This window comes from Octopus bimaculoides, chromosome 14 (assembly GCF_046866305.1).
Source record: "Octopus bimaculoides isolate indiv1 chromosome 14, ASM4686630v1, whole genome shotgun sequence".
In the NCBI taxonomy this organism is placed as follows: domain Eukaryota; kingdom Metazoa; phylum Mollusca; class Cephalopoda; order Octopoda; family Octopodidae; genus Octopus; species Octopus bimaculoides.
In genome coordinates this window covers 56493455-56505675 of record NC_142941.1, presented here as the reverse complement: position 1 = coordinate 56505675, position 12221 = coordinate 56493455, and the positions used below count along the sequence as shown (strand labels likewise).

Here is a 12221-nt window from a genome sequence, read left to right as displayed (position 1 = left end):
TTGTAGTGGGTTTGGCAGATAGAAACTGAAAGAAGCCCGTTGTGTGTGTGTGTGTGTGTATATATATATATATATATATATATATATATATATATATTGTGTGTGTGTGTGTGTGTCTATGTCCCCCCACCATCTCTTGAGAACTGATGGTGTGTTTACGTCCTGAAACTTAGTGGTTCAGCAAAAGAGAACGATAGAAAAAGTACTAGGCTTACAAAGAATAAATTCTGGGGTCTTTTTCTTCAACTAAAAGAATAAAAGAATCTGTTTATGTATGTTTGAATTACAAGTTCTGTCCCATCAGATAGCTGTCTATGGTTTTAATCCACCCAGTTTCTCTCACAATGTATGGGTCGATCCAAAGCTAATGAAAATGATGCTTATGATGCTGGCACTTTGTAAAAGAAGCACACAATACCCACTGTAAAGTGGTTGGTGTCAGGAAGGACATCCAGCTGTAGAAATCGTGTCAAAATAGACGGAGCTTGGTGCAGTCGTCTGCTTTGCCATCTCCTGTCAAACCTATACCAGAATGGAAAATGGGTGTTAAATGATGATTTCCTGCACTGGGATTGAACCTAGGAGGCCCTCATGGTTGTGAAGTGAACTTAACCAATCTGCCATATTCTTACTTACATTTGGACATATATCTTTATATAAGCATGTTATTTATATATTCTAGAATTTTAGGTCCTTCTTCAAAACCGTTTTTTTTTTTTTTTCTCTCTTCCTTTTCATTGGATTCATGGAATAACTGGCTGTCTTGTTTCTTAGCAGAACATAGCAGCAAATGGACACGTCTGACTTTGAGAATTTGTCTGAAGAAGAAATCAGGGCCCTGGTCCTGAAAGCAACACAGTCAGTTGAGAAATGTCCCAGTGTTAAACGGAAGCGTTCAACTAGGAAATGTAAAATTAATTTTGTCGAAGTAATCACTGAAATATCTCGAAGAGTAGATGGAATTTGCCAGAAAGATATTCTTGTTGCTCCGAAAGCCTGTTAATATTTTATTTATTTATTAATTTTTTTTTACAATTTCTATTTTTTCATTTCTTTTCGTTTCTGTGTTAATTACTGGTTGGCACACTAGCAGAACTGGTAGAGCAACAGGTTAAATGTCTGGCTCTATTTATTTAAATGCAATCTTTTATGTTTGAGTTTTAATGCTGTTGAGGTTGAACTTTGCCTTTCAGTCTTTCACCAGTTGATAAAACAAGTACCAGTCATGTACTGGGGTCATGTATTGATTATCACCAGCCTAAGTTACAAATGCTTTTTCGTTATTATTTAAAATGTTCTCAAAACTGTTCTTGATTTTATGTAATATATATAAATATTTGAGAGGAATTAACCAAAAACTGGTTGGAAAAAAATTCCTGGATTGAAATTTCTAAATTTCTGAGATTATTTATTTTGCTGTAAATAAGATTATTTTTCAAAATTAATTAACCACCTCTTTAAAGTGTATATTTTTTTGTATGTTTTTTTTAAGAAAAAAATCTTCATGTTTAGCAATATTTAATTTATTTAAAACAAAACAAAACATTTTAAATTTAAACACAAGATAAAAACAAACCAACATGGTTGAGATTGTTAGAATCCCAACTCAATTGTTGTGTTCTTCATATCTGCCGTTGGCATTTGGTAGAACATCTAATTAATTCTATGTTGCCTTAGTTCAGCTACTTGTGATGGTGTGGTATGAAGTGGTGGTGGTGGGGAGATAGATACCAGATTTTTTTTTTCTCTGGGTGTGTTTATCTGTGATAAATTTGTGACATGTCTACAAAGAGATATGTCCAGCCACCATTTGTTTTTTTTTGTTTTTTTTTAAACTTTTACATGTTATGTTGATGCTTTCCTGTCAGGACAAAGAAAGTAAGTCCTACACACAAATGAAAGTGACTTTTACTGTGATTTGGCTGGAATTCAGTTTGAATTGCCTCTGGGATCAGTGCTACAATTAGCTTAATGGAGTTTTGTAGCTTAACTCAGAATTTAATTTTATTCCAACGAGCCTTTCTTGAGGTGGGAGTGAGACATATTCACGTTAGCGCTTCTCTAGATTGCATGGCTCATTCGCAGTTATCTCCCTTCTCAAAGTATCAACTTACCCTAGAAACAATCCAGTTATGACGTGTTATCACAAAATAAACTTTTTAGCGCCCATCGTTATTAAGCCCTTTACGGTTGCTTGTTTTGTCTTTCCCCTTACTTTTTCCTTTTTTTTTTTTTGTCTACGTTTCTTTTATTTTTAAACTTCTTCTGTTTACTTCTGGGAGCCCAGACTCTCTTAGTGTGGGCCATGTGGAGGAAGCTGTGTCACTGATACGGACATCATCCATCATGTTTGTCATAGTCCATCCAGTTGTAAAGAGAAAGATCTAATTTGTTCTTTGTCAGCCGGAGTCGGGTAAATGGCATTGATGACAGATGTTTTTGTTAGCTTGTAGTGCTGAGTTCAATTCCTCTCATGGGTCCTGGAGGAAAGTAACAAAATGGAAGCCTGGGGGGGTCTCCAAACTTGGAATCCTAGGTTCCTCATTGAGGCCAGGCATGTAAAAGGACAAAAAAGAAAAAATAATTCTGAGAAAATATTTGACTAATATGAGTAATATAGGATCTTTTGAAATAAATTAACATATCTTTATATTGAATGAGTTGATACTAGTCAAGGAAGGAATGTGTTTGATGTGTGTTAATCAGGGCTTTGATATTTGGTTAGAGAATAGGGAGTTTTATTTGTTAGTCACTTCGCTCCTCTTCTTGAAACGTCTTGTATTTCTCTGCTTTGTGTAGCTAAAACCAGCTTCAACTTTGTCCAAACTACGGAATGGGAAGTAAATCCAGCTCAACTGCTGCTGATGTAAACTTGTGCTTTTTTGATAGCATTTTCTTCAAATTTCTTTAAAATGTTTCAGCTTCAAAGCTGTGGTCATGCTGGGGCATGTTTACATTTATTCTAAAGCAGTGTCTTAGCAGCCTCATTAGTGTTGGACAAAATGCCATACTGTAATTTTTCCAGCTCTTTACATTCCCATTTCAAATCTCACCAAAGTCATTTTTGCTTTTTGTCTCCTAGGGTTTTTTTTTAAAAATAAAATAAAGTACCATTTGACTAATCTCTTTCCCCACCAAAATTGTTCTCCTTGTGCCTAACTCAGAGACTATTATTCATATTCTAATAGTCACTGGTAGTTTTACTAGCGAATATTAATTTAGCTTCAAGTTCCACATACGCAATAATGTGCCTATCTTCTAAGGTTCCGTCTCTGCAGGCTTTGTTTTCTAATCAAATGGTAACAATCTCATTAGGAATGTCCAGTTTTGCTCTAGATCCCCAGAACACATTTTAAAAGTCTTTCCTTGACTTTTCAGGGTATTTTAAATACATTTCCATGTCACAATGTTTCTAGCTTCTTTCAATTACCTTAAGTTTGAAAAATATTTCATTCCTGTGTATTTCATCCCTTTAGTATTCATATCACTCTGTCAAATGTGGTGCTTATTTATTTACTCTTGTAGCTTTGAGGTTTTTGGAACGACGTAGTAGGGTAGGTGTGAGAGGCTGGATCTGGCTGGTTTGAACATGGAACAATATTTTGACTGGATATAGTCAGTTAGACTATTTAAGGGTCAAATAAGCTGATTTTGACTTGATCTTCTTTTAGGCTGACTCTGGTTTCAATATCTGTAACGCTTTTACTTTACAGATGCTTTTGTATTTCATTAAATTTTGAAAATAGACCTGATAAATAGAATAGATGCCTCTTGCATTGTTTCTGTTGTTCACACAGTGATGCTTACATCAGCAATATACTTCAGACTTGAATCATAGAAGTCAACAAGTTTTTACAGGTGACATCCTTGACAACCACTTTATATCCATGTGCTGGAGTAACTGGTTAAAAGTTTTATAATTTTGTTTACATTAGTCTTGAATGTAGATGTGTTTTAATTTAGCGATTTATCACATAGATGTTTTAAAGGCCTCCTGTGATTCACCACTGAATTCTTTGGTACCAAAGAACAGTATACACATTGCAATGCTTTTTCTTGAGTCTGGTGGTGAATCCCTAGCTATGTTCAAGCATCATGGCTGTCTTATTAGTCACTGCTTTAATATTCCTGACAATAATCCGTGACTTATTTTTCACAACACATCAACTTTGAGGTACTAGGTAAGCAGATAACCACCATTAATCTACTTTAGGCTTGGTCTATCACACTTCCCAGAAGCCGTAAGAATATTTAAAATTCCAAAAGTTGGATTCATTGAGTTGACTGCTTTGTCAGCTTTCAGTTACAAAATTTCAGTTGATTCCTAAGAATTTAACTCCCTTGGGGGCCTTGGTGGACATAATCATCCCAGTTTTGATGTACCTCACTCTTACAAGATGAGTTGTCTGTGGTGCTACAATGAACCTGTGGCAGGAGTTAGGGATCGCATCTCTTGCTGTTACTCGTGTTTTTTATTAAGGAAAAAGATAATTTTTTTTTTTTAAGGTAAGCATTTACTTCCAGGATTGGATGTAAAACAGACCCCTTTATCTTAAACTATCTTTTTTCATAAAGACAGATTGCTTGTGAACAATTTTTTTTAAAGCAAATTTTAGTTAAACAGTTCAACTAAATAATTTTATAAAAAAAAATTCAGCACTGTCATCTCATGAAGTATATTTTGTGATAAAACAAGAACAAACAAAAGGATATTTTTATTTATGCATGATATATAACTACTTGGGTGGCAGACATATATATATATACATATAAAGGCCTTTGTTAAATATTTTTTTAATGTTATATATTTCTTCCTTCATATTTGTTAATTATATTTTTGATAAAAAAAAACAAACAAAGTGAAATAAATAATTCCATCACAACATTGGAGTTGTCTATAATTTTCGTTGTTTTTGCATTCTCTTAATTTCTGAGGTAAAATGCTGACTTGGCTGTTTGTCTTTGCAATAAAATTCCAGGGTGTGATAAAATGAGTACCAGTAATATACTGGTTTGGGTTAATAGGCTATCATTACCTTTACTTTAAATTTGTGGTTTGGTGCTGTGGTGGATTGGCTAAATCACAAGAGCAGTGGAGAAAATACATTGCAGTATTTTTTTTCCTGGCTCATTTTGTACATCTGAAAATGAAGTGAAAATAATTTCTTGCAGACACAAGGCTGCTGTTTACACATGCACACACATACATACATATATTTTATTTGTTTCGGTCATTTGACTGTGGCCATGCGGGACCACCGCCTTTAGTCGAACATTCAACCTCAGGACTTATTCTTTCTAAGCCTAGTACTTATTCTATCACTCTCTTTTGCCGATCTACTAAGTTATGGTGATGTAAACACATCAACAGTTGTCAAGCGATGGTGGGGGGACAAACATATATATATACGATGGGCTTCTTTCAGTTTCTATTTGCCAAATTCACTTACATGGCTTTGGTCGCCCCGAGGCTATAATAGAAGACACTTGCCCAAAGTACCATACAGTGGGACTGAACCTGGAATGATGTGGTTTGTAAGCAAGTAACTTAGCACACACATATACATATAATGTTACTATTATGTTAAACACTGCCTTGAAGGATTTTAGTCAAATTAACTCCGGGACTTGTTTCTTTTTTAAACCTAGTACTTATTCTATCAGCCTCTTTTGCGAAACCGCAAAGTTATGGTGATATAAATACACCAACACTAGTTGTCAAGTGGTGATAGGGATACACACACACACACAAGCTTTCAGTTTTCATGTTTATGAAACCTACTCACAAAGCTTTGGTTGGTCCAAGGGTATAATAGAAGGTGCCACATAGTGAGACTGAACCTGGAACCCTATGGTTGGGAAGTGAGCTTCGTACCACATAGCCATTTTATATATAACACATGTGCAGACACAGTTTACTGTTCCATAAAGGTAAGATCAATAAAACAATAAAAAAAAAAAAGTACTCTATCCAATGACATATAGGATTTAATGTATACAGTATAAAGATGTAAGCTTCTAATAGTTTCTTGCACTGGTGATGTAGGTCTAGACAGATTTTTATAACATTCCTTGTGTCTCAGCAGTCTACGGGCTCTGAGCACATGGTCTATTCAATTAGCAAAACTGGATGCTGCTGGTACAAGAGAAATCACAAGAAAAAGATAAGGTAGATGTAATAAGTGGAAGAGTGAATAAAAACAGTGAAAGAAAGTTAGTGTTATGTTCACTTTGACTGTAGAGCAATAATTAAGCTCGTTGAAGAATAATTCTATGGAGTGGGGTCTAAAATCTTCAAGACAGCTGCTCAATCTGGAGTGGGTTGTGTCCTCCAGTTCGCCAAAAGAAATTTGTCCATATGTTTGCATTTGCTGAAAATTTCAGACCTTGAATTTTTAGATCTAAAAAGAAAATGCGACCTTACAGCTATGCTTAATTTGCATTTTTTTAGAGCCATTAACATATAACATGGATTTTTTGAGTGGCCAGTGTAATCGATTAGCCACCCTCCCTCAAAATTTCAGGCTTTGTGAAAGGATTACTAAGGTAGTGAGCTGGCAGAATGGTTATCTCTGTGGCATTTCTTCAGGCTTTTTGCGTTTAACCCTTTAGCATTTAATCCGGCCATATCTGGTTCAAATATTCTACCTGTTTTATGATAAAACAGACAATATCCAACTTCTCACGCCTACCTTACAATGTCATTTTTAAAATATACAAAACACACCATTGAAATATTGAAGTTACAAGGTAATCATCATCATCTAATGGATGCTTTGACCATGGCTGGTAAGCTGGAAGGCTGCACCAGACTCCAGTCTGATTTGGCATAGTTTCTATGGTTCGATCCCCTTCCTAATGCCAACCACTCTGAGAGTGTAATGGGTGCTTTTACTTGCCATTTGCATGACACCAGTATCTGCCCTGATAATGGTTTTGCTCAGCTTGATGCTGTCTTCTTAAGTACGGCGTAATGCCCAAGGTCTTGGTTATTCATCATTGCCTCTGTGAGGCCCAACACTCAAAAGCTGCTTTTCATGTGCCACCAGCATCAGCCACCTTGCCTCAGTAAGGCCCAACACTCAAAAGGTGCTTTTTATGTAACACCAGCATCGACTACAACCATGATTTAACTTGGCTTGATGGGTCTTCTCCAGCACAGCATATTGCCAAAGGTCTTGGTCACTAGTTATTGCCTCTGTTTGACCCAGTGTTCGAAGTTCATGCTTCATCACCACGTCCCTATGTCTTCCTGGATCTACCTCTACCACAGGTTCCTTCTTCAGTTAGAGATCAACACTTCTTTACACAGCTGTCTTTGTCCATATGCATCACATGACCATACCTGCGCAGTCGTTTCTTTTGCACACCACACCTGATGCCCAATAGTACATGATTAATTCAAATCTGCTATAATAATAATAAGAGCACTCAGAGAGCACAGACCTCTGCCAAGGTAACACCAACGTCCTCTCAACGATTAGCCAAAGATGATTTTTAAAATGAGAATATCTGGAAAAAACTCGACTGCTCTCACAAACGAGACTACTAGAAATGAACCCGACTGCTCTCAAAAGTTAAGTAAAAAAAAAAACAGAAAAATAATCCAGAATCCTTGTCTGGTACTAGATCAATCCCAAAATCTAATCAGTTCATGCCAGGCACGACGCCAAACATCCCTGAAAGTTCCATTGGAATCCATCCAGCGGTTCTTGAGATAATCTTGTCCACGGACAAGCAAACACGACTGAAAACAATACCCCGACCTTTGCTAAGGTGGAGGTAATAATGATAAATACCCTGATGCAGTACTAGGCAGTGACTCTCATGGCTTCTGATCTTAACTGATTGGAAGTATTATCATGTACATTGTTTTGTCTTGGTATAAAAGATGGGCTACAGCAAATATTCTGCTTAATACCACAGATTTGCATGTCAGTTGTTTGACCTTAACCAGTTGAAAATGTCCCTCAGTGGCTGACGATATGTGCATCTCTGATCATGAGCAGAAGTAGTGGGGGAGCATCAAAGCCATGTGTTGAGAGGAATTCTTTGGGGTTTGAATAATTCACCTCTGGAAACATGAGTGTTTCGTTCAACATCCTTAAACAACCCTTATTCAAGGACCTTTTGAGCAGGATGGGTTATTCAGCCTGAAGAAAATTCTAACTGGGCCCCACCTGCAAGGTCATGCGCTGTTTATCTTGATATGAGATCACCATATTGCGCACATATGACTATGATGCATGTGCTTGGTGTACCCTTATCAGACGGGTAGTCATGATGGGTATAATGGGCTTCGGATATTTTACCCCATGTCACTTTGATGGCATGCATTGCTCTCTTACTCAATAATAATGATAATAATAATAATAATAATAATGTTGGTTTCAAATTTTGGCACAAGGCCAGCAAGTTCAGGAGAGGAGTAAATTATATTAATCCAGTACTCAACTGGTACTTATTTTATCAACCTTGAAATGATAAAAAGTAAAGTTGACTTCAACAGAATTTGAACTCAGAACATAGCGGAAGACAAAATGCTTCTAAGCATTTTGCCCAGTGTGCCCATAATTCTGCCAGCTTAACAATAATAACAATAATAATTCTTTCTACTGTAGACACAAGGGCTAGTTGATTACATTGACCTCGGAGCTTGACCGGTACTAGGTGGATAACAAATTGGCTGAGTCGAGATCAAGATTTGCAGTATGTGTTGGGGTTTGCTGTAGTCTGAGTTCAGATATTGCTGAGATCAACTTTGTTTACCAATTTGGGGAGGTCTGCAAATGTTACAAACACTGCTTTGTCTCGATACTAACAATGTCATTCAAATGCTAAATCTTTTTTTTTTTTTTTTTTTTTTTTCAGGGACTCTCCTGTGAAGCATTTGATGTATGCTGAAAAGAATTGTGTCCAAATTAGTGCTTACTTTGAAGCCAAGAAAAATGCTGGAAGTGCTAACAACCAGCGAGGTATACAAAAATACAATGTATTATGTCATAGTATGTTGGCCCATCTTGACTGAGCCACATTACTTGTTTTAGTTTCCTATCTAACTAGTCACTATGTACATGATTGCTTGAGCTGCTAGCTAGAAACAACAGCCAAATCTACCTCAAATTACATAACTCAGGTTCTACCATCTAATAATAATAAGAAAATAAAGTTAGAATATTTTGGATACTAATGCCTGAATATGTGGAGGCGCAATGGCCCAGTGGTTAGGGCAGTGGACTCGTGGTCGGAGGATCTCGGTTTCGGTTCCCAGACCTGGCGTTTTGTGTGTTTATTGAGCACAAACACCTAAAGCTCCACGAGGCTCCGGCAGGGGATGGTGGCGACCCCTGTTGTACTCTTTCGTCCCAACTTTCTCTTACTCTTTCTTCCTATTTCTTGAGTAACGCTGCGATGGACTGGCGTCCGGTCCAGCTGTGGGGAACACATACGCCATAGAAACCGGGAAACTGGGCCCATGAGCTTGGTTAGGCTTTGAAAGGGCGCATAAATAAAAAAAAAATGTCTGAATGTAAGATGAGAGGATCACAAATGAGCTGTCCTTGATTATAAATCTGCTGGTATAGGATTGGTCTGGAGTTAAACAACAACAAGAAAGAAGGACACAAGATAATGAAGTTTTATATACACTGTGTCTGAATAAATGAATGAAGGTACTTAATTCAAATCTTTCCTTGAGTGTTTATAAGAGAAGAATATACGAGGGGCTGCTGAAAAGTTCCTAGCTTTGGGTAAAAGAAAATACTGGAGGATCAGTTAATTATGATTTTATGCAACATATTCCCTTCTCAGATTAACACACTTATTGCAGTTTTTCTAAGCCTTGCAAAAGAACTCAGAAGGTTGGGCCTTAAACCGGGCCTTTTGCGATACCCTTAAAACCAGGAACTTTTCAGAAGCCCCCTCCTCATGTATAAATTATCTCCAATTCCCTTTGATTTACTGGTTTACGGGAGTTAGCTCCAGAAACATGGCTCTTATGCATATTGGAAAAATATTCATAGTAACCTTTTTGTTATGTTTTATTTTTCATTGCAAATGTCTGAAATGTGTTTGTTGTAATTGTAGGCTGCTGCCGTGAAACAAGAAACTGATGACAAAACAGCGATTAAGAGACAGCATGATGATGACAATAATGATGACAGCAAAACTCCTTCGAAGCTTCTTAAAGTGAGTTTATTTCAAGATTATAATTTTTCAAACTATTAATCTTGTCTTTGAGAGAAGAAACCTTTCTTCTTCCTCTCTCTCTCTTTTTCACAATATTACAAGCATACTTGTCTGTGTTGTGTGTGTGTGTGTGTGTGTGTGTGCATACACACATATGGTGGCGAGCTGGCAGAAACGTTAGCACACCGGGCGAAATGCTTAGCAGTATTTCGTCTGTCTTTACGTTCTGAGTTCAAATTCCACCGAGGTTGACTTTGCCTTTCATCCTTTCAGAGTTGATAAATTAAGTACCAGTTGCATACTTCCTCAAAAATTTAGGGCCTTGTGCCTAGTGTAGAAAAGAATATTACAAGCATGGCTGTGGGGTTAAGAAGCTTACTTCCCAATAATGTGGTTTCAAGTTCAGTCCCATTGCAAGGCACCTTGGACAAGTGCCCTCGATTATAACCCCAGGTTGACCAAAGCCTTGTGAGTGGATTTGGTTGACAAAAAATGAAAGAGGACCATCATGTCTGTGTTTGTTTGTGTGTGTGTGTGTGTGTGTGTGTGTGTGTGTGTGTGGTCTTGTCTTGACATTGCACTACAGTTGTGAAACTTATAATTTATTATGCATTGAAATTATTATTACATGAAAAAGGCTGTGAAATGGCTGTAATCCTAAGGATGACATGTGGTTAAATAAACATATTCACCTCTCATACATCCTGACTTTATATATATACACAGACTACACATATACATACACTCACACCTATGCACACATACATGTGAATGTTTTATACGTTCATGTCCACATGTAAGAATAATGTGTTGTTATTTCTCTTTACAACCAGAAATCCGAAGCAAACATTCCTATCCGAACTGATCGGAAACGTAAAGTAGCATTGTTAATGGCATACTCTGGAGAGGGTTACTATGGCATCCAAGTGTGAGTAGACGAACAACTGTTTGTTTCATCTATCTCTGTTATGTTGTTGTTCACTCTCCCCTTATTGCATATATCACTCTCTTCCTCACACTTTCCTATCTGCCTCTCTATCTCTCTACTTCACTTCCTCTCTCTCTCTCTCTCTCTGTCTATCTTACTGACTACCTCTGTCTCTGCTTTCCTTTCTCTCTTACATTCTCTACCAACCTCATTCTCTGTTCCTATGTCTCTTTTCTCCCCCTCTACCAACTTTCTCTATTTCCATGCAGGTCACTCCTCCCCATCACATGCACACTCTGAAAAAAAGCATTCTAAAATTTTCCTATATTTTCATTTTACACTTGATTTTACCTCCATTTTTATTTGTCTCTCTTTCATTAACGATTTCTAGTAATTCCGCTTTCCCAACAATCGAGAGTGAACTGTTCAAAGCACTGGTTGCTGTCGGACTCGTGCCACAAGACCATGTAGACAACCCATATAAGGTAAGTGTGTGTGTGTGTTGTTAATCTACACCAGTGGTTCTCAGCTGGGGTCCATATGGCCCCTAAGGCTCATATGGCTTTGGTTGTTCTTAGGCTATGGTAGACGACACTTGCTCATGGTGTCATGAAGTGGGACTGAACCTTGAACCATATGATTGGGAAGCAAACTTCTAACCACACAGCCACGCCTGCTCCTACGATAGTATTTTAATGTAATTTCCCACCTCATTCCACCTCATTTTGTTTCACTGTTCCATCATCCGAACTACAAATATAATACATTACACAAATGATGTTGTGCCTTTGAGCAAGGGACATAACTCTCTATGTTCCAGTTTGACTGACTGAGGAAGAAACGAGAGATTACTCTGCCGCCTCGTGGTTAGGTGTCAATCAAACCTGATCAAGCAGACTTATGTTTAAAGGCGTTCTAAATATGACCATCCAGTCTTTTTTCAAACACAGTGCATCTCTGACTATCTGGTATGTCTTTCCTTTTTAAAGACAGTAAGGTGTGGGTTGAAGGCAATTTGTCTACTGTCTCTAGTTTTGTGTTTTCCTACAGGTTTCTTTTTTGGTGGGTGGTTTAACTCCCAGATCATCTCTGATCCTGTAGATAT

The 12221-nt window shown here is 37.3% G+C and overlaps 1 protein-coding gene across 5 annotated transcripts in view; it reads left to right on the top strand.

The window, feature by feature from the left end:
• The window catches only part of LOC106874737 (pseudouridylate synthase 1 homolog), a 29791-nt gene that overhangs the window by 5622 nt on the left and 11948 nt on the right, over window positions 1-12221 (top strand). For all 5 annotated transcript variants that reach the window (XM_089363008.1, XM_089363007.1, XM_089363009.1 and 2 more), the window contains exons 3-6: window positions 8872-8975; window positions 10087-10188; window positions 11022-11116; window positions 11508-11601. In XM_089363008.1, the coding sequence (XP_089219134.1) occupies window positions 8898-8975; window positions 10087-10188; window positions 11022-11116; window positions 11508-11601 (369 nt within the window). In that variant the 5' untranslated portion in view covers window positions 8872-8897. The remainder of the gene's footprint in view (window positions 1-8871; window positions 8976-10086; window positions 10189-11021; window positions 11117-11507; window positions 11602-12221) is intronic.